Source organism: Bombina bombina, chromosome 11 (assembly GCF_027579735.1).
Source record: "Bombina bombina isolate aBomBom1 chromosome 11, aBomBom1.pri, whole genome shotgun sequence".
NCBI classification, from domain to species: domain Eukaryota; kingdom Metazoa; phylum Chordata; class Amphibia; order Anura; family Bombinatoridae; genus Bombina; species Bombina bombina.
The window spans coordinates 39,480,963-39,507,796 of NC_069509.1; the positions used below are offsets into that span (position 1 = coordinate 39,480,963).

At 38.0% G+C, this 26,834-nt stretch overlaps 1 protein-coding gene across 2 annotated transcripts in view; it reads left to right on the plus strand.

The window, feature by feature from the left end:
- The window catches only part of LOC128641701 (contactin-3), a 102,609-nt gene that overhangs the window by 56,472 nt on the left and 19,303 nt on the right, over positions 1 to 26,834 (plus strand). Inside the window, exon 7 of one of the 2 annotated variants that reach the window (XM_053694232.1) lies at positions 23,045 to 23,374. The exons of the other annotated variant lie outside the window; for it this stretch is intronic. Within the exon in view, the coding sequence (XP_053550207.1) occupies positions 23,045 to 23,374 (330 nt within the window). The remainder of the gene's footprint in view (positions 1 to 23,044; positions 23,375 to 26,834) is intronic. 2 annotated transcript variants of the gene reach the window in all.

The following is a 26,834-nucleotide window of genomic DNA, read 5'->3' on the forward strand; positions in this document are numbered from 1 at the left end:
TCTTCTTTCACATTTAAAAAGATTGTGTCTATTATAAAAAACTATTATATTGAGGTTATATATTTATCAATCCATTATAACAAACTACATTGAGGTTATACAAGTATCTATCTTTAACGAAAACCAAGTAATAACACTTTTTTAATTCTTCACATTCACAATGCAAACAACAGGTTAAAAGTTCAGACTCCTATTCAGATCCTTATTATTCAATGAATTATCCATTTTCCATATATACACATTTTTTTGTTATTCTTACAATTAAACATATTTTCCTCTATATTCAAAAGGATTGTGTCCATTACAACAAACTATTAAGTGAGGTTATATATGTATTATTTTTTTATGAAAACAAAGTGATAACATTGTTTTATTTATTCATTTTCACAATGTAACCAACAGGTTAAAAGTTTAGATTCCCATATATACACATATCTTAATTTAACCTTGTTACTCTGTCTAAATTTCCAATTTGTAACAGCTGGGAGCCTGATTTGGTTTCCACAGCTGAATGCACACAAATGTTTTTCTATTGGATTACACATCTGATGACAACTTCCTCTTTAGACACACAAATGTGTATAAATTGTCAACAATTGTTAATGGTGGCATTCACTTTTTTATCTGATGAAACGACCCGTTTGAGGTTGAGAAACGCGTCATAAGTATTAAAAGCCATTTTATTTGAAGTTGTCTGTGTTGTGGTTTATCAATACCAATTGAACAACACACAAAAGAATACACCATTTGCAGCACCTGAAGTCCAGTCAACAGGAGACATACACCAAGTTGCAACTAGGACAAGTGCCTTTGGAGCTTGGCTTCCACAGTGTACTAGCCACTGACAAGTGCTAGCCTGCTTTCTTGCACTGGTCACAGCACAGTGCCACACCATTTGGTAAGCATAATACTTACTTTTATCTGTACCTGCATATCCAGACGGTATCACGCTATTGTGGCGCCCTCTTTCTACTCTTTGTATTTTAACAGTTGTTCCATACTCTCTGGGATCAAGAGGAGCAGCCTGACTCACCATACCTATAAGGAGGATATCTTTATCCCTTCAATTTACCATCAGCTTATGGACATTTTACAGGACTAATACGGTAGACCTGATCTACTATATTTAAAGTTTATTACCTTGTTTTACATTGAATATATATATATATATATATATATATATATATATATATTTTCTTTTAACATCAGCGCTCTTTTATATATCCCTTCATTTGGATACGTTCATTCACATATTTTTGTTTTTCTTGGGTTTTTTTTTTTTTTTTTTTCACTTTTCATCTGATAATTAAGTTTGTTCCCAGTTAGGGGAACCTGAAGTACCTTTCAGGAAACTGAGAAGGTTAATCACAATTGATGTTTATGTGTCCAACAGGATGTTAGTCACGATAAGGGGCGGAAGACCCACTGTAAGTTTGAATTGTTATTCTGTTAATAAAAAAAAATAAAGAATAAGGAATTGAGGGAGAAAGAGAAAAGGAAATTCTAAGTCACTTATTAAATCCCTTGAGAGGGTTGCACATACAGGAAATCACACACAAAGTAACAAAACTCACATTTTTCCTTTTTTTCACTTGTTTTTTTTTCTCCTTATTGAGAAATACACTTTAACCACAAAAAACAGATCTCCAGTGATGGCCCCTCAACAGGGTGGGGGGGAAATAAAGCTAACGCAGAACTCTCATCAGATAATATTTCTGAAGCAGAGCAGGGTGATATACTAACACGTCTCAAATTAAAGATGCTTTTTATAGTTATTTTCAAAAACTATATTACGCAGAAAACATTGATAATCTAAGTAAACAGAATTTCTGGGAGAGTATACGAGTACCTAAATTAGACAGGGAAAAGTTAGAAGATTTAAATGCACATATTACTAATTAAGAAATCTTAAGAGCTATCAAATTAGCTGCTGTTAACAAAGCTCTAGGCCCAGACCAAGTCCCCATTGAATTTCATAAGATCTTAAAAGATCAGAAAATAACATGACTTTGCCATATTTTACTACCTCTACGATTAATCTTATTCTAAAAAAAGACAAAGATCCGGAGTCAGTTGATTCGTATAGGCCTATATCTTTAATTAAATAATGACTATAAACTCTTAACAGCAATCATAGCAAACAGGCTCAAAAAAATTATAGGGACCTTAATACACTCAGACCAATCAGGTTTCATGGACGGTCATAATCCTACAAAAAAACATACGCAGAGTCCTAATGGCAATGAACAGACTTGGGTTAAATTGTTACGGTGAAAGGGTAGAGAGAGTGAGAGGAAGAAGCTCTAATCATGATAGACGCCGAAAAGGCATTTGATTCGATCACTTGGGACCATCTTTTTACATCATTAACAAATTTTGGATTGATAGGTCACTTTAGCACATTTATTAAATTGATTAACAATAATCCCTCTTCAATGGTTTTGGTAAATGGCCTTCGTACACCAAAAATTATATTAGAGAAAGGCACTAGACAAGGATGCCCCCTTTCCCCATTACTGTTCAATTTATCCATAGAGCCATTGGCAATTTGCCTTAGAAAGGAATTAGAAGGATTTCTAGTGGGAAATTTCGGTCTGGTATGACCTGCTAATGCAAAAAGTAGGTCTAAAAAATTTAGAGAGATTACAAAATGAATGGGAGGAAGAGTTTACTGAAATTTCAGGAGAGGATATTAGAGATGGCTTATCGGTTGTACATAACTGCACCAATGTGCAAGCTTGGAGAGAGGCCCATATGAAAGTTATGAATAAAGCATATTTGACTCCAGAAAAACTATCTAAATGGCAACCACGGAAGATTGCTGTTTGCTCTAGATGCTCTTTTCAAAAGGCTGATTTAACACATTGTTTTTGGTCTTGTCCAAAAGTGAATAAATTCTGGCATAAGGTAAATTTGTGGCTGAACAAGTTTTTGATAAGGAAGGAGCCATTGAAAATATCAGACATTTTTTTCGATACCAGAAGCTGGCTTAAATCAGGATTTGATAAATACTTGTATTCTTAAGGGCAGGAATATATGTTCACATCAGTACTAGCATAAAGGAATTTATTAATAGAGTACAATATCAAATTATTTTAGAACAGCATGGTCCAAATACAACAAAAGAATCGTCAGTCAAAAAATTCTTTGCTAAATGGAGTAAGGTTACACTTCCGTATCCCGAAAGAACACAAAAACAAATAGTCAGGTCATTTCATAAATTGGATTTTTTCTGTATATCAGTCCTACATGGACGGTTCCCTGACTACTGGTTATAATAACAAGATTTGACGCCTAGGGATTATGCTATCATTTTATTTATTTTTTTCTCTCTTCCTCTTCCCCTCTTTTCCCCTGCCTGCTCCATCCCCTCTTGAATGGGTAACAGGCAGTAAAGTACAGTATAAAATAAAATGTTTAAGACACAGTGGTACAAAAGTCACCCTCTATTGTTAGACCATAAGGGGTATATAATGATCGAATCATGTATGACATGTTGTTTTTGTTTGTTTTCTTGCCAATAGTCTGAATATATTTTAAAAAAGAAAGAGAAAAGGAAAGAAAAAAGAAGGGGGGAAGGAAAAAAGTAAGAAAACATGTAATATTATCATACTGTTCTTTACAGAATGTTAATTTTGCTATGGTGTTGTTGTTGTTGTTGTGTGCATCTGATGATATAGAGGCCTATTTATCAAAGGTCTTGTGGACCTGATCCGACAGTGCGGATCAGGTCCGCAAGACCTCACTGAATGCGGAGAGCAATACAGGGTTATGGAGCAGCGGTCTTTACTATAAATGGTAAAAAATAAATAACGGATTTAAAAAAATAAATAAAAGAAATAGGAAAGTCCATAAATCAGATTGGATCTTCATCCCAAAAGGTTTAGAAAAACGAATCTCCATGATAATGCTTTAATATTTCCCATAGGCAGTTAGTTACCTAAAGGCAGATAAACAAACAATATGGTGTAATAGCTTCTAATTAAGTTCTGCAAGTAGAGAATTACTTTCACCAATATGTATAACTGATTTGCTCTTTTCTTTCTGCGAACCGTCTTCCTTTTGTTTAAGCATTGTAGGTGCGAGGATGCGAAAGGGGTTTGAGTGTGATGGATTTGTGTTGATTTTATTTGAGGAGGTTATTAGAAAAGTTTTTTAAGTATTGCTCCCAGGTGTTCTGCAGCTCAAAGAAGGGGTCCCTATTACCTGTTTTATAGGAGCTGTATTTATTCTTCAAGCTCTATTAAGTTTGTTACTTTATTTTGCTACATCTCGTGGTTGGGAACTCCTTCTGACTTCCAGTTATTAGCTATAAGGACTTTTGCACTAATGGACATGTTAATTAACCATACCAGGGGGTTTAGGGGGAGGAGTATCGGTAAAATGTCTTCTATTTCTTTAATTATATTCCTCCAAATCTGGTTAATCTGGCAACACCACCACCACATATGGCCCATGCTACTGCCCACATCACCGCATCTCCAGCAGCAGTTATTAGTTTTGGAGAAAAATATATGTAGTCTTTTAGGGGTCAGGTACCAATAATGCAAGATTTTGTCATTTATTTTTAGTATAGAAGAAGAGGATGATTTTGTGTTGCAGAAAATATTTGCAGCTGTTTGCGGCGTTATTACTGTTTCTAGTTCCTTCTCCCAGTTTTCAACGGAGTGTGGTAAATTGCGATAGAGGGGTATATTTATTACAGTGTGATCGGACATGATACGATGTAGCGTATCATCTCTGCTGCACATCGATAAATGCCGACAGCGTATCATTGCACCAGCAGTTCTTGTGAACTGCTGGTGCAATGTCGCCCCCTGCAGATTTGCAGCCATTTGGCCGCTAGCAGGGGGTGTCAATCAACCCGATTGTATGCGACAACACTACCTTACAGGCTGTGGGGTGTTTTGGGGCGTGGATAAAGCGGAGCTGGCACAGTCCCTAAAAAACAGGACATTAATAAGCAGCAGGTGAGCCAAGCCTACCAACGTGTGACAATCCTGCAGGATCTGAGATGATTGGGAGGTCTGAATAAAGGTCCAGTTATGACAAAAAAACTTCTAAGTGCGTTGGAGTCTGATTACAAACAAAACAATCATTAAAATGGGTCTCAGGAGCACCAGTTTCTGCTCTATGCTGTATAATTTTTTATGCAAATGTTTGTATGGCTGGTATTTTTTTCTAAGAAAAGGTGGCAACCCTGTTCCTGATTGGCTGGGCATATTGCAGCTGTTGGGAATTGAACTGGTAGTTGCCAGTGCCGCAAAATTAAAGGGACCTAAAAGATGAACATGAAATGCTCAGCACTTTATTTCAATCTTGATAAGAAGCATTGTTACTATTAACATAGTTTTATGTAAATACTTGCTCACACATAGAATTATGTTGCATGTGTGCCTGTTCTACACTTCAGTACGGTGTCACTGGGTGTGACTGTCACTGAAAGCTAGAACAGGCAGAGAATATGCAAGGTGTATTTCTAATCTAAACTTTAGAGCATATGTTTTTCATGCAAAATGCAAATGTTTAAAACACATTGACCTAAATTCAATAAAACTCATTTATCATACTAATATCTCACACAAAAACAAAAATCGGTACAATTTTGCCTCTCAAATTCAGCCCGCTAGATATAGCAGTAACTGGCTATATAAGTTCTACGGAAATCAATTAAACCATGTCTATATCACAAACATTAAATTCCTGCCACATAGAACCTCTTTCACTGTCAAAGATACCAGCTACAAAACGTATACTACACTCGACCAGTGCACACTCACCACATACGGTAAAATTGCAGAGTTTTTAAGCGCAAAAAGAAACTGCTCTAATGATATAACCTACAGAATTTGGGCAGATGAATTACATAAAGGAATAAAACAAAAATGATGTAGCAATTGTTCCATTGCAAAAGCACAGCACGAAGAAGAAATGACAGATACACAAGATCTGTTAAGAAAGAGAATTAAAGGGACATTCTATTCCAGAAATGTTATTGTTTAAAAAAGGTAGATAATCCTTTATTACCCATTCCCCAGTTTTGTATAACCAACATGGTTATATTAATATACTTTTTACCTCTGTGATTACCTTGTATTTAAGCCTCTACAGACTGCCCCTTACTTCAGTTATTTTTAAAAAAAACTTGCATTTTAGCCAATCAGTGCTGACTATAACTCCACATTAGTGAGCACAATCTTATCTAATGGCACACATGAAGTAACACCCTCTAGCTGTTTAAAACTGTCAAATACATTCAGATAAGAGGTAGCCTTCATGGGCTTAGAAATTAGCATATAAGTCTACCGAGGTTTATCTTACAACTAAGAATACCAAGAACAAATTTCAGGATAATAGTAAATTGGAAAGTTGTTTAAAATTGCATGCCCTATCTGAATTATGAACGTTTAATTTTGACTAGACTGTCCCTTTAAGACTAAAGATAAAAGAGACTAAAGATGAATTACAATTTACTCTCCACAGATTCATGAGGTCATTGGAATTCTACACCAGCATCAAGTTATTCTTAAGGCAGATTCAGTTCTAAACACATAGGGGATACCATTTAAATAGGTTATAGAAGAACAAAAGATCTGAAAGATAAGTTAAGTCCAAGCCATTTTGTTTAGATGAAAATACCAAGAAAATCCTTGAAAATCTAATGTACATCTTTATCTTTTGAATAAAATTAAGAGTGAGAATGACAGAACACCTTAGCAATATAAAAACTGCCAGTTGAGATCAAAACGAAGGAATAACCAGTGTTGCTTTTCATTTTCTAAAATCTGACCAATGACAAACATCACAGAATTGTGATACTTTGGTCTAGAACAAATCAAACTGGGAATCAGGTAGACATGTGCGATTCGATTCGGTCCGAATCGAAATTCGGACGAATTTGTTGAATTCGGAGATTCGGATCGATTCGAATTTCTGAATTGCGGTAGTGCCGAATCTACCGAATAAATCCGAATCGATTCGCATTTATTCGGTAGATTCGGATGGCTGTGTATTACACTAGTATTGTACAGTATACTAGTGTAATACACAGCATATCCCCTTAACACTTACCGAAATCCCGAAATTCCGAATCGATTCGAACCGAATTGAACCGAATTTTTTTACGAATCCCAAAGAATCCGAATGAATCTGAAACGAATTCATTCGATTTCTTCCGAATCGATCCGAACCAAACCAAATTTTTCACCGCTGCACATATCTAGAATCAGGAGACCTTGAACTGAGCTGGAAACCTTGAACAATCTTTAGTAAGAGCGGAGAGTCGCTGGATCTATCTATTGGACAGTACAACCACAGGGTCTCAATGAGAATAATAACTTTTTTTCATACCTATAATTATTATAAATTAAGTAGATTCAATAGAAGCTAGGCTTGAATAGAAATACAAAATGTACGGGTATAGGTACCGATTTATCAAGCCCCAAATGGAGCTTGATGCCCCTTGTTTGAAGGCTGAAGGCTCGCCGGAAGCAGAAATTATGAAGCACCGGTCTAAAGACCTCTGCTCCATAACTGGTCCGCTGGCTCTGAGGTCGCGGACAGAAATCAATCCTATTGAATCGGGTTGATTGACACCCCCTGCTAGTGGCTGATTGGCCGCAAATCTGCAGGGGGCGGCATTGCACCTGCAGTTCACAAGAATTGCTAGTGCATTGATAAATGCCGACAGTGTATGCTGTCGGCATTTATCGATGTGCAGCAGACATGATACGCTACATTGTATCATGTCGGCTCACACAATGATAAATGTACCCCCTAGAGTTACTTAGATAATGGACTAGGAAATTAAAGGGACAGTCTAGTGAAAATTAAACGTTCATGATACAGATAGGGCATGCAATTTTAAACAACTTTCCAAATTTTTTTTATCATCAAATTTGATTTGTTCTTTTGGTATTCTTTGTTGAAAGCTAAACCTAGGTAGACTTATATGCTAATTTCTAAGCCCTTGAAGGCCACCTTTTATCTCAGTGCATTTTGACATTTTTTCACAGTTAAACCGTTCTAGTTCATGGGTGCCATATAGATAACATTGTGCTCATGGAGTCAGCACTGTTTGGCTAAAATGAATGTCTGTCAAAAGAACTGAAATAAGGGGGCAGTCTGCAGAGGCTTAGATACAAGGTAATCAGAGAGGTAAAAAGTATATTAATATAACTGAGATAAGGGGCAGTCTGCAGAGGCTTAGATACAAGGTAATCACAGAGGTAAAAAGTATATTAATATAACTGAGATAAGGGGGCAGTCTGCAGAGGCTTAGATACAAGGCAATCACAGAGGTAAAAAGTATATTAATATAACTGAGATAAGGAGCAGTCTGCAGAGGCTTAGATACAAGGTAATCACAGAGGTAAAAGGTATATTAATATGACTGAGATAAGGTGCAGTCTGCAGAGGCTTAGATACAAGGTGAACACAGAGGTAAAAAGTATATTAATATAACTGAGATAAGGAGCAGTCTGAAGAGGCTTAGATGCAGGGTAATCACAGAGGTAAAAAGTATATTAATATAACTGAGATAAGGGGCAGTCGGCAGAGGCTTAGATACAAGGTAATCACAGAGGTAAAAAGTATATTAATATAACTGAGATAAGGGGCATACATTGTATCATGTCGGCTCACACAATGATAAATGTACCCCCTAGAGTTACTTAGATAATGGACTAGGAAATTAAAGGGACAGTCTAGTGAAAATTAAACGTTCATGATACAGATAGGGCATGCAATTTTAAACAACTTTCCAAATTTTTTTTTTCATCAAATTTGATTTGTTCTTTTGGTATTCTTTGTTGAAAGCTAAACCTAGGTAGACTTATATGCTAATTTCTAAGCCCTTGAAGGCCACCTTTTATCTCAGTGCATTTTGACATTTTTTCACAGTTAAACCGTTCTAGTTCATGGGTGCCATATAGATAACATTGTGCTCATGGAGTCAGCACTGTTTGGCTAAAATGAATGTCTGTCAAAAGAACTGAAATAAGGGGGCAGTCTGCAGAGGCTTAGATACAAGGTAATCAGAGAGGTAAAAAGTATATTAATATAACTGAGATAAGGGGCAGTCTGCAGAGGCTTAGTTACAAGGTAATCACAGAGGTAAAAAGTATATTAATATAACTGAGATAAGGGGGCAGTCTGCAGAGGCTTAGATACAAGGCAATCACAGAGGTAAAAAGTATATTAATATAACTGAGATAAGGAGCAGTCTGCAGAGGCTTAGATACAAGGTAATCACAGAGGTAAAAGGTATATTAATATGACTGAGATAAGGTGCAGTCTGCAGAGGCTTAGATACAAGGTGAACACAGAGGTAAAAAGTATATTAATATAACTGAGATAAGGAGCAGTCTGAAGAGGCTTAGATGCAGGGTAATCACAGAGGTAAAAAGTATATTAATATAACTGAGATAAGGGGCAGTCGGCAGAGGCTTAGATACAAGGTAATCACAGAGGTAAAAAGTATATTAATATAACTGAGATAAGGGGCAGTCTGCAGAGGCTTAGATACAAGGTAATCACAGAGGTAAAAAGTATATTAATATAACTGAGATAAGGGGCAGTCTGCAGAGGCTTACATACAAGGCAATCACAGAGGTAAAAAGTATAGTAAGTTATAGTGGTTATGCAAGCCTGGGGAATGGGTAATAAAGGGGTTATCTATCTGTTTAAACAATAAACATTCTGGAGTAGACTGTCTCTTTAAGTAATAAAGGAATAAAACTAAATTTTTCGAGCACATGAATTTATTTTCACAATAATAACACAACACACAATGGTAATAAGTTCACTTAATGTCATTTTATTTTGACAATACACACAGTACACAATATATACGAAAAATTAACATTTGTATTTAATATTTTTGTCAATTCAATATTCATCATTTTTATTGTCAGTCATCATTCATCGATTTTTTTTAATTTATTTTTTAAAGGGACACTGAACCCAAATTTTCTTTCATGATTCAGATAGAGCAGTCATTTTAAACAACTTTCTAATTTACTCCTATTATCATTTTTTCTTCGTTCTCTTGGTATATGTTGTTAAAAAAAACAGGGATGTATACTTAGGACCCGGCCCAATTCTGGAGCACAGTATGGCCGCACGTTTGCAAGAATGTTATCCATTAGTAAGAGCACTATATGGCAGCACTATTTCTTTTTATAAAAGCAGGAATACAATCGTACAAGCCCGGACCATTTTTGGTTCAGAACACTGAGCAGCACTTGCTAATTGGTGGTTACATTTAGCCTCCAATCAGCAAGCACTACCCAAGCTGCTGAACAAAAATGTGCTGGCTTGTAAGCTTACATTCTTGCTTTTTCAAATAAAGATACCAAGAAAAAGAAGAAAAATTGATAATAGGAGTAAATTAGAAAGTTACTTAGAATTGCAAGCTCTATCTGAATAACGAAAGAACAAAAATTAGGTTCAGAATTAATTAAGCAATTTTTCAAGGTAATATTAACTCTGTGGCTTATGATTCTGAAACTTAAACAAACAGTCACTCGAAAAATATACCAATATATGTGGAGATAAGGTCCATAGAAGATATGAAACGGTGCTATAAACACTATAGGAATAGGAATATATGATCAATGCTATATCTGGCAGACTTTAATTGAACAAAGTCGGGATCTGTCATCTCTATTAATTGTGTACCAAAATAAGCAAATGGCAACTATGTATACAACAGTTCAAATACAAGAAGTTAAAGGGACACTGAACCTGATTTATTTTTTTCTTTTGTGATTCAGATAGAGCATGAAATTTTAAGCAACTTTCTAATTTACTCCTATTATCAAATTTTCTTCATTCTCTTGGTATCTTTATTTGAAATGCAAGAATGTAAGTTTAGTTGCCGGCCCATTTTTGGTGACCAACCTGGGTTGTTCTTCCTGATTGATGGATAAATTCATCCACCAATAAAAAAGTACTGTCCAGAGTTCTGAACCAAAAAAAAAAGCTTAGATCCATTATTTTTCAAATAAAGATAGCAAGAGAACAAAGACAAATTGATAATAGGAGTAAATTAGAAAGTTGCTTGAAATTGCATGCTCTGTCTGAATCATGAAAGAAAAAAATTTGGGTTCAGTGTCCCTTTAATTATTGAATTGATAATTGGACCAGAATAGCTACAGATAAAAACAGAAAACTCAAGAATATACTAAACTATTGAATGCATTAAGGTTTTTAAGCACATACATACATTTTAATCATAGTTTAATAAAGTATTAGGCCTAGATTTAGAGTTGGGTGGTAGCCGTGAAAACCAGCGTTAGAGGCTCCTAACGCTGGTTTTAGGCTACCGCCGGTATTTGGAGTCAGTCAGGAAAGGGTCTAACGCTCACTTTCCAGCCGCGACTTTTCCATACCGCAGATCCCCTTACGTCAATTGCGTATCCTATCTTTTCAATGGGATCTTTCTAACTCCGGTATTTAGAGTCATGGCTGAAGTGAGCGTTAGAAATCTAACGACAAAACTCCAGCCGCAGAAAAAGTCAGTAGTTAAGAGCTTTCTGGGCTAACGCCGGTTTATAAAGCTCTTAACTACTGTGCTCTAAAGTACACTAACACCCATAAACAACCTATGTACCCCTAAACCGAGGTCCCCCACATCGCCGCCACTCAATTAAATTTTTTTAACCCCTAATCTGCCGACCGCCACCTACGTTATACTTATGTACCCCTAATCTGCAACCCCTAACACCGCCAGCCCCTATATTATATTTATTAACCCCTAACCTGCCCCCCACAACGTCGCCGCCAGCTACCTACAATAATTAACCCCTAATCTGCCGACCGCAAAGCGCCGCCACCTACGTTATCCTTATGTACCCCTAATCTGCTGCCCCTAACACCGCCGACCCCTATATTATATTTATTAACCCCTAATCTGCCCCCCTCAACGTCGCCTCCACCTGCCTACACTTATTAACCCCTAATCTGCCGAGCGGATCTCACCGCTACTATAATAAAGTTATTAACCCCTAATCCGCCTCACTCCCGTCTCAATAACCCTATAATAAATAGTATTAACCCCTAATCTGCCCTCCCTAACATCGCCGACACCTAACTTCAATTATTAACCCCTAATCTGCCGACCGAATCTCGCCGCTACTGTAATAAATGGATTAACCCCTAAAGCTAAGTCTAACCCTAACACTAACACCCCCCTAAGTTAAATATAATTTAAATCTAACGAAATAAATTAACTCTTATTAAATAAATTATTCCTATTTAAAGCTAAATACTTACCTGTAAAATAAACCCTAATATAGCTACAATATAAATTATAATTATATTATAGCTATTTTAGGATTTATATTTATTTTACAGGCAACTTTGTATTTATTTTAACCAGGTACAATAGCTATTAAATAGTTAAGAACTATTTAATAGCTAAAATAGTTAAAATAATTACAAAATTACCTGTAAAATAAATCCTAACCTAAGTTACAATTAAACCTAACACTACACTATCAATAAATAAATTAAATAAACTACCTACAATTATCTACAATTAAACCTAACACTACACTATCAATAAATAAATTAAATACAATTCCTACAAATAAATACAATTAAATAAACTAACTAAAGTACAAAAAATAAAAAAGACCTAAGTTACAAAAAATAAAAAAATATTTACAAACATTAGAAAAAAATTACAACAATTTTAAACTAATTACACCTACTCTAAGCCCCCTAATAAAATAACAAAGCTCCCCAAAATAAAAAAATGCCCTACCCTATTCTAAATTACTAAAGTTCAAAGCTCTTTTACCTTACCAGCCCTGAACAGGGCCCTTTGCGGGGCATGCCCCAAGAAGTTCAGCTCTTTTGCCTGTAAAAAAAAACATACAATACCCAAGCCCCCCAACATTACAACCCACCACCCACATACCCCTAATCTAACCCAAACCCCCCTTAAATAAACCTAACACTAAGCCCCTGAAGATCTTCCTACCTTGTCTTCACCTCACCGGGTTCAGCGATCTGTCCAGAAGAGCTCCTCCGATGTCCTGATCCAAGCCCAAGCGGGGGGCTGAAGAGGTCCATGATCCGGCTGAAGTCTTCATCCAAGCGGGGCAGAAGAGGTCTTCCATCCGATTGAAGTCTTCATCCAAGCTGCATCCATCCGGAGCGGAGCGGCAGCATCCTGAAGACCTCCGACGCGGAACATCCATCCTGGCCGACGACTGAACGATGAATGACAGTTCCTTTAAATGACGTCATCCAAGATGGCGTCCCTCGAATTCCGATTCCAATAGAATGCAAGCTCAATCTGATTGGCTGATTGGATCAGCCAATCGGATTGAACTTGATTCTGATTGGCTGATTCCATCAGCCAATCAGAATATTCCTACCTTAATTCCGATTGGCTGATAGAATCCTATCAGCCAATCGGAATTCGAGGGACGCCATCTTGGATGACGTCATTTAAAGGAACCGTCATTCGTCGTTCAGTCGTCGGCCAGGATGGATGTTCCTCGTCGGAGGTCTTCAGGATGCTGCCGCTCCGCTCCGGATGGATGCCGCTTGGATGAAGACTTCAATCGGATGGAAGACCTCTTCTGCCCCGCTTGGATGAAGACTTCAGCCGGATCATGGACCTCTTCAGCCCCCCGCTTGGGCTTGGATCAGGACATCGGAGGAGCTCTTCTGGACAGATCGGTGAACCCGGTGAGGTGAAGACAAGGTAGGAAGATCTTCAGGGGCTTAGTGTTAGGTTTATTTAAGGGGGGTTTGGGTTAGATTAGGGGTATGTGGGTGGTGGGTTGTAATGTTGGGGGGCTTGGGTATTGTATGTTTTTTTTTACAGGCAAAAGAGCTGAACTTCTTGGGGCATGCCCCGCAAATGGCCCTGTTCAGGGCTGGTAAGGTAAAAGAGCTTTGAACTTTAGTAATTTAGAATAGGGTAGGGCATTTTTTTATTTTGGGGGGCTTTGTTATTTTATTAGGGGGCTTAGAGTAGGTGTAATTAGTTTAAAATTGTTGTAATATTTTTCTTATGTTTGTAAATATTTTTTTATTTTTTGTAACTTAGTTCTTTTTTATTTTTTGTACTTTAGTTAGTTTATTTAATTGTATTTATTTGTAGGAATTGTATTTAATTAATTTATTGATAGTGTAGTGTTAGGTTAATTGTAGGTAATTGTAGGTAGCTTATTTAATTAATTTATTGATAGTGTAGTGTTAGGTTTAATTGTAACTTAGGTTAGGATTTATTTTACAGGTAATTTTGTAATTATTTTAACTATTTTAGCTATTAAATAGTTCTTAACTATTTAATAGCTATTGTACCTGGTTAAAATAAATACAAAGTTACCTGTAAAATCAATATAAATCCTAAAATAGCTATAATATAATTATAATTTATATTGTAGCTATATTAGGGTTTATTTTACAGGTAAGTATTTAGCTTTAAATAGGAATAATTTATTTAATAAGAGTTAATTTATTTTGTTAGATTTAAATTATATTTAACTTAGGGGGTTGTTAGTGTTAGGGTTAGACTTAGCTTTAGGGGTTAATACATTTATTAGAATAGCGGTGAGCTCCAGTCGGCAAATTAGGGGTTAATGTTTGAAGTTAGGTGTCGGCGATGTTAGGGAGGGCAGATTAGGGGTTAATACTATTTATTATAGGGTTAGTGAGGCGGATTAGGGGTTAATAACTTTATAATAATAGCGGTGCGGTCCGCTCGGCAGATTAGGGGTTAATAAGTGTAGGCAGGTGGAGGCGACGTTGAGGGGGGCAGATAGGGGTTAATAAATATAATACAGGGGTCGGCGGTGTTAGGGGCAGCAGATTAGGGGTACATAAGTATAACGTAGGTGGCGGCGCTTTGCGGTCGGCAGATTAGGGGTTAATTATTGTAGGTAGCTGGCTGCGACGTTGTGGGGGGCAGGTTAGGGGTTAATAAATATAATACAGGGGTCGGCGGTGTTAGGGGCAGCAGATTAGGGGTACATAAGTATAACGTAGGTGGCGGTCGGCAGATTAAATTGAATCGAGTGGCGGCGATGTGGGGGGACCTCGGTTTAGGGGTACATAGGTGGTTTATGGGTGTTAGTGTACTTTAGAGCACAGTAGTTAAGAGCTTTATGAACCGGCGTTAGCCCAGAAAGCTCTTAAAGGGACACTGTACCCAATTTTTTTCTTTTGTGATTCAGATAGAGCATGCAATTTTAAGCAACTTTCTAATTTACTTCTATTATAAATTTTTCTTCATTCTCTTGATATCTTTATTTGAAAAAGAAGGAATCTAAGCTGAGGAGCCAGCAAATTTGTGGTTCAGACCATGGACAGCAATTGTTTATTGGTGCTGCCCAATCAGCAAGGACAACCCAGGTTGTTCACCAAAAATGGGCCGGCATCTAAACTTAAATTCTTGCTTTTCAAATAAACATACCAAGAGAATGAAGAAAATTTAATAATAGGAGTACATTAGAAAGTTGCTTAAAATTGCATGCTCTATCTGAATCACAAAAGAAAACATTTGGGTACAGTGTCCCTTTAACTACTGACTTTTTTCCTGCAGCTGGAGTTTTGTCATTAGATGTCTAACGCTAACTTCAGACACGACTCTAAATACCGGAGTTAGAAAAATCCCATTGAAAAGATAGGATACGCAATTTACGTAAGGGGATCTGCGGTATGGAAAAGTCGCGGCTGAAAAGTGAGCGTCAGACCCTTTTTTGAGTGACTCCAAATACCGGAGGTAGCCTAAAACCAGCGTTAGGAGCCTCTAACGCTGGTTTTCACGGCTAACGCCAAACTCTAAATCTAGGCCATAGTTTCTATAATTTATTTTCACTTTCATTAGTTATTTGAGTTTTATTTTAAACTAGTATGTTGAATTTAGATTAGTTTCCGGTTGAAATGAAGAGAATTCAGTTAACAACAACATAAAAAATATAAATGTGAAAAATGTAAATTTTTGAAACATTGCAGAATCTTTTTTTTTACCATTAAATCTTGAAGTAAAGGAAGTTTACAGGTATCCCCTGGAACTTTAATTAATCCAGTAAAAGTCTAACTGTTCAGAAAATAGAGACCTGCAATTAATTACAATTTGTAGCACAATGAAGAGATATAAAGAGAGTGATTGGGTGCTGGTGCACAGCATTTTCAGGTCACGGTTGCTTAGGACATTATGGGCTCGATTTATCAAAGCCCTACTGCTGCAAGTTCTCTCAAGAACTTGCTCGCCGTAGTTTAACAAGCAGCGGTCACCAGAACGCCACTTCCCTAACCTCTTCGCCACCTCTAAGGTGGCGAAATTCAATCTCTGTGGTATAGTCCAACCGAGGAAATTGACAGCTCATGCCCGCAAGTGATTGGTTGTGCGCGGGCAGGGGCGGGATTGCATGCATTGCAAAATTGTGCTTGTGTGCAATGGTGATTACCTGCGGGTAATTTCCCTCCGCCACAGGCGAGCTGAGGCGCACCTCTAGCCCTATATATCGAATATGGCCTATAACTGTAAGGGGCTGCAGTCGGTGGTTTCTGATCTGAGGTCTGATGGGGCATTTAACTGATAGGTCTATAGTCAGTGGTATCTGATCTGAGGTACATTAGGGGCATATAACTGATAGGTCTATAGTCAGTGGTATTTGATCTGAGGTACATTAGGGGCATATAACTGATAGGTCTATAGTCAGTGGTATCTGATCTGAGGTACAATAGGGACATATAACTGATAGGTCTACAGTCAGTGGTATCTAATCTGAGGTACATTAGGGGCATATAACTGATAGGTCTATAGTCAGTGGCATCTGATCTGAGGTACATTAGGGGCATATAACTGATAGGTCTATAGTCAGTGGTATCTGATCTGAGGTACATTAGGGGCATATAACTGATAGGTCTATAGTCAGTGGTATCTGATCTGAGGTACATTAGGGGCATATAACTGATAGGTCTATAGTCAGTGGTATATGATCTGAAGTACATTAGGGGCATATAACTGATAGGTCTACAGTCAGTGCCATCTGATCTTAGGTACATTAGGGGCATATAACTGATAGGTCTATAGTCAGTGGAATCTGATCTGAGGTACATTAGGGGCATTTAACTGATAGGTCTATAGTCAGTGATATCTGATCTGAGGTACAATAGGGGCATATAACTGATAGGTCTATAGTCAGTGGCATCTGATCTTAGGTACATTAGGGGCATATAACTGATAGGTCTACAGTCACTGAAATCTGATCTGAGGTACATTAGGGGCATATAACTGATAGGTCTATAGTCAGTGGCATCTGATCTTAGGTACATTAGGGGCATATAACTGATAGGTCTACAGTCACTGACATCTGATCTGAGGTACATTAGGGGCATATAACTGATAGGTCTATAGTCAGTGGCATCTGATCTTAGGTACATTAGGGGCATATAACTGATAGGTCTATAGTCAGTGGCATCTGATCTTAGGTACATTAGGGGGATATAACTGATAGGTCTATAGTCAGTGGTATCTGATCTGAGGTACATTAGGGGCATAAAACTGATAGGTCTACAGTCAGTGGTATATGATCTGAAGTACATTAGGGGCATATAACTGTTAGGTCTACAGTCAGTGGTATCTGATCTGAGGTACATTAGGGGCATATAACTGATAGGTCTACGGTCAGTGGTATCTAATCTGAGGTACATTAGGGGCATATAACTGATAGGTCTACAGTCAGTGGTATCTGATCTGAGATACATTAGGGGCATATAACTAATAGGTCTACAGCCGGTGGTATCTGATCTGAGGTACATTAGGGGCATATAACTAATAGGTCTACAGTCAGTGGTATCTGATCTGAGGTACATTAGCGGCATATAACTGATCGGTCTATAGTCAGTGGTATCTGATCTGAGGTACATTAGGGGCATATAACTGATAGGTCTACAGTCAGTGGTATCTGATCTGAGGTACATTAGGGGCATATAACTGATCGGTCTATAGTCAGTGGTATCTGATCTGAGGTACATTAGGGGCATATAACTGATAGGTCTACAGTCAGTGGTATCTGATCTGAGGTACATTAGGGGCACATAACTGATAGGTCTACAGTCAGTGGCATCTGATCTGAGGTACATTAGGGGCATATAACTGATAGGTCTACAGTCAGTGGCATCTGATCTGAAGTACATTAGGGGCATATAACTGATAGGTCTACAGTCACTGGCATCTGATCTGAGGTACATTAGGGGTATATAACTGATAGGTCTATAGTCAGTGGCATCTGATCTGAGGTACATTTGGGGCATATAACGGATAGGTCTACAGTCAGTGGCATCTGATCTGAGGTACATTAGGGGCATATAACTGATAGGTCTACAGTTAGTGGTATCTGATCTGAGGTACATTAGGGGCATAAAACTGATAGGTCTACAGTCAGTGGTATATGATCGGAGGTACATTAGGGACATATAACTGATAGGTCTACAGTCAGTGGCATCTGATCTGACGTACATTAGGGGCATATAACTGATAGGTCTACAGTCAGTGGTATCTGATCTGAGGTACATTAGGGGCATATAACCGATAGGTCTACAGTCAGTGGCATCTGATCTGAGGTACATTAGGGGCATATAACTGATAGGTCTACAGTCAGTGGCATCTGATCTGAGGTACATTAGGGACATAAAACTGATAGGTCTACAGTCAGTGGTATCTAATCTGAGGTACATTAGGGGCATATAATTGATAGGTCTACAGTCAGTGGTATCTGATCTGAGGTACATTAGGGGCATATAACTGATAGGTCTACAGTCACTGGTATCTGATCTGAGGTACATTAGGGGCATATAACTGATAGGTCTTCAGTGAGTGGTATCTGATCTGAGGTACATTAGTGGCATATAACTGATAGGTCTACAGTCAGTGATATCTGATCTGAGGTACATTAGGGGCATAAAAAGGATAGGTCTACAGTCACTGGTATCTGATCTGAGGTACATTAGGGGCATAAAACTGATAGGTCTACAGTCAGTGGTATCTGATCTGAGGTACATTAGGGGCATTTAACTGATAGGTCTATAGTCAGTGGCATCTGATCTGAGGTACATTAGGGGCATATAACTGATAGGTCTACAGTCACTGGTATCTGATCTGAGGTACATTAGGGGCATTTAACTGATAGGTCTATAGTCAGTGGCATCTGATCTGAGGTACATTAGGGGCATATAACTGATAGGTCTACAGTCAGTGGTATATGATCTGAGGTACATTAGGGGCATATAACTGATAGGTCTACAGTCAGTGGTATCTGATCTGAGGTACATTAGGGGCATATAACTGATAGGTCTACAGTCAGTGGTATCTGATCTGAGGTACATTAGGGGCATTTAACTGATAGGTCTATAGTCAGTGGCATCTGATCTGAGGTACATTAGGGGCATATAACTGATAGGTCTACAGTCACTGGTATCTGATCTGAGGTACATTAGGGGCATTTAACTGATAGGTCTATAGTCAGTGGCATCTGATCTGAGGTACATTAGGGGCATATAACTGATAGGTCTACAGTCAGTGGTATATGATCTGAGGTACATTAGGGGCATATAACTGATAGGTCTACAGTCAGTGGTATCTGATCTGAGGTACATTAGGGGCATATAACTGATAGGTCTATAGTCAGTGGTATCTGATCTTAGGTACATTAGGGGCATATAACTGATAGGTCTATAGTCAGTGGCATCTGATCTGAGGTACATTAGGGGCATATAACTGATAGGTCTACAGTCACTGGTATCTGATCTGAGGTACATTAGGGGCATTTAACTGATAGGTCTATAGTCAGTGGCATCTGATCTGAGGTACATTAGGGGCATATAACTGATAGGTCTACAGTCAGTGGTATTTGATCTGAGGTACATTAGGGGCAAATAACGGATAGGTCTAAAGACTACAGTCAGTGGTATCTGATCTGAGGTAGATTAGGGGCATATAACTGATAGGTCTATAGTCAGTGATATCTGATCTGAGGTACAATAGGGGCATATAACTGATAGGTCTATAGTCAGTGGCATCTGATCTTAGGTACATTAGGGGCATATAACTGATAGGTCTACAGTCACTGAAATCTGATCTTAGGTACATTAGGGGCATATAACTGATAGGTCTACAGTCACTGACATCTGATCTGAAGTACATTAGGGGCATATAACTGATAGGTCTATAGTCAGTGGCATCTGATCTTAGGTACATTAGGGGCATATAACTGATAGGTCTATAGTCAGTGGAATCTGATCTGAGGTACATTAGGGGCATAAAACTGATAGGTCTACAGTCAGTGGTATATGATCTGAAGTACATTAGGGGCATATAACTGATAGGTCTACAGTCAGTGGTATCAGATCTGAGGTACATTAGGGGCATATAACTGATAGGTCTACAGTCAGTGGTATCTAATATGAGGTACATTAGGAGCATATAACTGATAGGTCTACAGTCAGTGGTATCTGATCTGAGGTACATTAGGGGCATATAACTAATAGGTCTACAGCCGGTGGTATCTGATCTGAGGTACATTAGGGGCATATAACTAATAGGTCTACAGTCAGTGGTATCTGATCTGAGGTACATTAGCGGCATATAACTGGTCGGTCTATAGTCAGTGGTATCTGATCTGAGGTACATTAGGGGCATATAACTGATAGGTCTACAGTCAGTGGTATCTGATCTGAGGTACATTAGGGGCATATAACTGATCGGTCTATAGTCAGTGGTATCTGATCTGAGGTACATTAGGGGCATATAACTAATAGGTCTACAGCCGGTGGTATCTGATCTGAGGTACATTAGGGGCATATAACTAATAGGTCTACAGTCAGTGGTATCTGATCTGAGGTACATTAGGGGCACATAACTGATAGGTCTACAGTCAGTGGCATCTGATCTGAGGTACATTAGGGGCATATAACTGATAGGTCTACAGTCAGTGTTATCTGATCTGAGGTACATTAGGGGCATATAACTGATAGGTCTACAGTCAGTGGCATCTGATCTGAAGTACATTAGGGGCATATAACTGATAGGTCTACAGTCACTGGCATCTGATCTGAGGTACATTAGGGGTATATAACTGATAGGTCTACAGTCAGTGGCATCTGATCTGAGGTACATTAGGGGCATATAACGGATAGGTCTACAGTCAGTGGCATCTGATCTGAGGTACATTAGGGGCATATAACTGATAGGTCTACAGTTAGTGGTATCTGATCTGAGGTACATTAGGGGCATAAAACTGATAGGTCTAGAGTCAGTGGTATATGATCTGAGGTACATTAGGGACATATAACTGATAGGTCTACAGTCAGTGGCATCTGATCTGACGTACATTAGGGGCATATAACTGATAGGTCTACAGTCAGTGGTATCTGATCTGAGGTACATTAGGGGCATATAACCGATAGGTCTACAGTCAGTGGCATCTGATCTGAGGTACATTAGGGGCATATAACTGATAGGTCTACAGTCAGTGGCATCTGATCTGAGGTACATTAGGGACATAAAACTGATAGGTCTACAGTCAGTGGTATCTAATCTGAGGTACATTAGGGGCATATAATTGATAGGTCTACAGTCAGTGGTATCTGATCTGAGGTACATTAGGGGCATATAAGTGATAGGTCTACAGTCACTGGTATCTGATCTGAGGTACATTAGGGGCATATAACTGATAGGTCTTCAGTGAGTGGTATCTGATCTGAGGTACATTAGTGGCATATAACTGATAGGTCTACAGTCAGTGATATCTGATCTGAGGTACATTAGGGGCATAAAACGGATAGGTCTACAGTCACTGGTATCTGATCTGAGGTACATTAGGGGCATAAAACTGATAGGTTTACAGTCAGTGGTATCTGATCTGAGGTACATTAGGGGCATATAACTGATAGGTCTACTGTCAGTGAAAACTGTTTGGAGGTACATTAGGGGCATATAACTGATAGGTCTACAGTCAGTGGTATCTGATCTGAGGTACATTAGGGGCATTTAACTGATAGGTCTATAGTCAGTGGCATCTGATCTGAGGTACATTAGGGGCATATAACTGATAGGTCTACAGTCACTGGTATCTGATCTGAGGTACATTAGGGGCATTTAACTGATAGGTCTATAGTCAGTGGCATCTGATCTGAGGTACATTAGGGGCATATAACTGATAGGTCTACAGTCAGTGGTATATGATCTGAGGTACATTAGGGGCATATAACTGATAGGTCTACAGTCAGTGGTATCTGATCTGAGGTACATTAGGGGCATATAACTGATAGGTCTATAGTCAGTGGTATCTGATCTTAGGTACATTAGGGGCATATAACTGATAGGTCTATAGTCAGTGGCATCTGATCTGAGGTACATTAGGGGCATATAACTGATAGGTCTACAGTCAGTGGTATTTGATCTGAGGTACATTAGGGGCAAATAACGGATAGGTCTACAGACTACAGTCAGTGGTATCTGATCTGAGGTACATTAGGGGCATATAACTGATAGATCTACAGTCAGTGGTATCTGATCTGAGGTACATTAGGGGCATATAACTGATAGGTTTATAGTCAGTGGCATCTGATCTTAGGTAAATTAGGGGCATATAACTGATAGGTCTATAGTCAGTGGCATCTGATCTTAGGTACATTAGGGGGATATAACTGATAGGTCTATAGTCAGTGGTATCTGATCTGAGGTACATTAGGGGCATATAACTGATAGGTCTATAGTCAGTGGTATCTGATCTGAGGTACATTTGGGGCATATAACTGATAAGTCTACAGTCAGTGGTATCTGATCTGAGGTACATTAGGGCATAAAACTGATAGGTCTACAGTCACTGGTATCTGATCTGAGGTACATTAGGGGCATCGGATCAAATCTCAGGTCCTCAGCTATCTCACAAGATATTTGCTTTTAAGTTAAAAATGAATTTATATGTATCTGAAGATTATTGTTGTTAACTTTGTAAATGTATCTGATTTTTAGTACTAATAACTGGTTTGTCAACCTAACATACCCCAATAGCCAAATCTTATCTATCAATGGAAAGAAGCAAAACAGTTTCAGTTCAGCTGGGAAGTAATGTGTCATTAAATTGTACCTTCAACATACAACCACCAATGAGCAGCCTTAATGATCTCACTGTGCACTGGTCCAAAGATGGGGTGACAAGGACATTTATGAACAAAACATACATTTACCCACCTGGGTATAATATGCCAGAGGAAAAGCTTCATCAAGGACTTACAGATCTGAAACTTAAAAATGTGAGCAGAAATGATACTGGGGTCTATACCTGCTTTATAAAGTACAGGACAATGGAAAACAGTACGGAAATCACTCTTACAATAGAAGGTATGTCATATCTGGGGTCTTCTGGGGGGAATTTGTAGACTGGGCCTTTTTTATAAAAAAATATTTTAGTATAAAAAAATCATTTTCACAGTACAAATAAACAAACAAATTATTTGATTGTTGTAATTTGTATTAACGGCAAAACTCTGCTCCCACATTTTCTATGGTCCACAAGAGAGTAGCATTTAAATGTGATCAAACTGTCTTTGCCTAAAAAAACCTGTATAAATTAAAACTAATTCTCATTGGCAGACAGACACTTCCTGCTGTTGCATGTTTTGGAAACAAATGTTCATAATCATCCAATGATCATTAGTAGGAAGTAGCTATCAGCCAATTAGATTTAGCAGGAAGTGCACCGCTCATACTGTTGTGAATGTTTTAATTTAAATGTTAACATGTTTAAAATCCTATTTCGTAGGCAGTTTACCATTGATTTATATTACAATGTATTTAAAAGAATAGTAGGCAGCTGCTTTGGGAGATTTATAAACAAGGTGCATTTGAATAGTTCTGCAAGTAATGAATCTTTGCAGAGATCACCCTTTCAGAAGCTGAATAATTTTACTACGGAGAACGTTGTTCTTTAAACAGTTTTTCCCATCAGGGTAGATTAGGTTTGCCACCTTTTCTGGAACAAAATACCAGCCATGCTCATTAGCATAAATGCTTATACAGAGTAACTTAGGGACTAAGGCTGCTAGGACTGAAATAAATAATATGTTCACAATTAAATTCTCACACACTTAGACATATTGAGGGATATTTATCAAGCCGTCAACTATGCTGCATTTGCTGGCACCAATACGCTCTCCTACCATCGCCTAACATCGCGGCCGCGGACCTGAATACACTCTCCTTATTTATTAAAAAAGCTGTCAAAAAGCCGCGCACCAAGTACGAGGTGATGAGCAGTGGACTGTTGTTAACTAACAGTCATCGATCTCGCTGCTATTCGGCTTTTTCCCAACTTTATTTATATACTGTCACTAAAATGTTTAACCCCCATCCCGCTGCTCCCGGACCCCACCACAATTAATAAAGTTATTAACCCCCATCCCGCTGCTCCCGGAGCCCACCACAACTCTAATAAAGTTATTAACCCCTATACTGCCGCTTCCGGAGCCCTCCGCAACTAAAAAAAATGTATTAACCCCTAAACCCCTGGCCTCTCAAATCACTACCACTTACTAAACCTATTAACCACTAAACTGACAGCCCCCCACATCGCCATAAATTAAATTAAGCTATTAACCCCTAAACCTAACAACCCACTAACTTTACATTAAATATTAACTCATCCCTATCTTATAATAAATTTAAACTTACCTTTAGAATTAAAATAAACTATATTAAACTATTAATTAACCTACCCTAACTATTATACTCAAATTACATTAAACTATAATAAACTATTAATTAACCTACTCTAACTATTATACTAAAACTACATTAAACTAACAATTAAATTAACTATATTACATATTTAAACACCTAACCCTACTCAAGTTATTGAAATCTACAATAAAGAATTACTAAATTACACAAAATAGCAACTAAGTTACAAAAAATAAAAAAAACTAAGTTACACAAAATAAAAAATAAATGATCAAATATTTAAACTAATTACACATAATCTAATAGCCCTATGAAAATACCCCCCCCCCCCCACAAATAAAAAAAAAACCTAGCCTACAATAAAATTCAAATGGCCCTTAAAAGGGCCTTTTGCAGGGCATTGCCCCAAAGAAATCAGCTCTTTTACCTGTAAATAAAAATACAAACCCCCCCCAACAGTAAAACCCACCACCCACACAACCAACCCCCCAAATAAAAACCTATCTAAAACACCTAAGCTCCCCATTGCCCTGAAAAGGGCATTTAGCTCTTTTTCCACCGAAAGTACCTAACCTAAAATTAAAACCCACCCAATAAACCTTTAAAAAAACCTAACACTAACACCTGAAGATCCACTTACAGTTTTTGAAGACCCGACATACATCCTCAACGAAGCAGCAGAAGTCCTCAGCGAAGCCGGCAGAAGTCTTCATCCAAGCGGGCCGAAGTTTTCATCCAAGCCAGCAGAAGTCTTCATCCAGACGGCATCTTCTATCTTCATCCATCCGGCGCGGAGCGGCTCCATCTTCAAGACATCCGGCGCGGAGCTCAATCCTATTAGCTGATTGCAACAACCAATAGGATTTTTTCAACCTTAATTCCGATTGGCTGATAGAATTCTATCAGCCAATCAGAATGTAAGGGACACCATCTTGGATGACATCATTTAAAGGGAAACTTCATTCTTCAGAAGACGTCGTAAGAAGAGTATGCTCCACGCAGGATTTCTTAAAGATGGAGCCGTTCTGCGCCGGATGGATGAAGATAGAAGATGCCGTGTGGATGAAGACTTCTGCCGGCTTGGATGAAGACTTCTGCCGGCTTCGCTGAGGACTTCTGCCGCTTCGTTGAGGATGGATATCGGGTCTTCAAAAACTGTAAGTGGATCTTCAGGGGTTAGTTTTAGGTTTTTTTAAGGGTTTATTGGGTGGGTTTTAATTTTAGGTTAGGGAGTTTGGGCGGAAAAAGAGCTAAATGCCCTTTTAAGGGCAATGCCCATCCAAATGCCCTTTTCAGGGCAATGGGGAGCTTAGGTTTTTTGGATAGGTTTTTATTTGGGGGGTTGGTTGTGTGGGTGGTGGGTTTTACTGTTGGGGTGTATTTGTATTTTTATTTACAGGTAAAAGAGCTGATTTCTTTGGGGCAATGCCCCGCAAAAGGCCCTTTTAAGGGCCATTGGCAGTTTATTGTAGGCTAGGGTTTTTTTTTATTTTGGGGGGGCTTTTTAATTTTGATAGGGCTATTAGATTAGATGTAATTAGTTTAAATATTTGATCATTTATTTTTTATTTTGTGTAATTTAGTGTTTTTTATTTTTTGTAACTTAGTTGCTATTTTTTTGTAACTTAGTAATTTTTAATAGTAGATTTAAATAACTTGAGTAGGGTTAGGTGTTTAAATATGTAATATAGTTAATTTAATTTGAAATAAATGTGATAACAAAAATCATAAAAGGAAAACCAAATAAAGTTCTGAATAAAGGATATGTCTGTGTCCTCTGGATGAGTTTTTCAGCTTGTTAGCATTCCTCAGTGAGATCCCATAAAAAAGGAAACAGAAAATTGCAACATAGTGTGAATCTGTAATGGCACTTTGAGGAAGTAGTTGTTTTGTAACAAATGACTACTCACATTTGTTGGAGCTTTCCACTAAGCTCAAGGATATGCGCACTCCCACTTTATACTGATGGGAAAACAGTACACTAGGCAAAACTTGGATACAAATTTATTTTAAAATATATAAAAGCGTCACATAAGCCTTGATAACACCACAATGTAAGGGTACAAAAGCAGATATGCTGTAATAAATGCTTCAAATCGCCAAACTTGCAAAGAGGTAAATG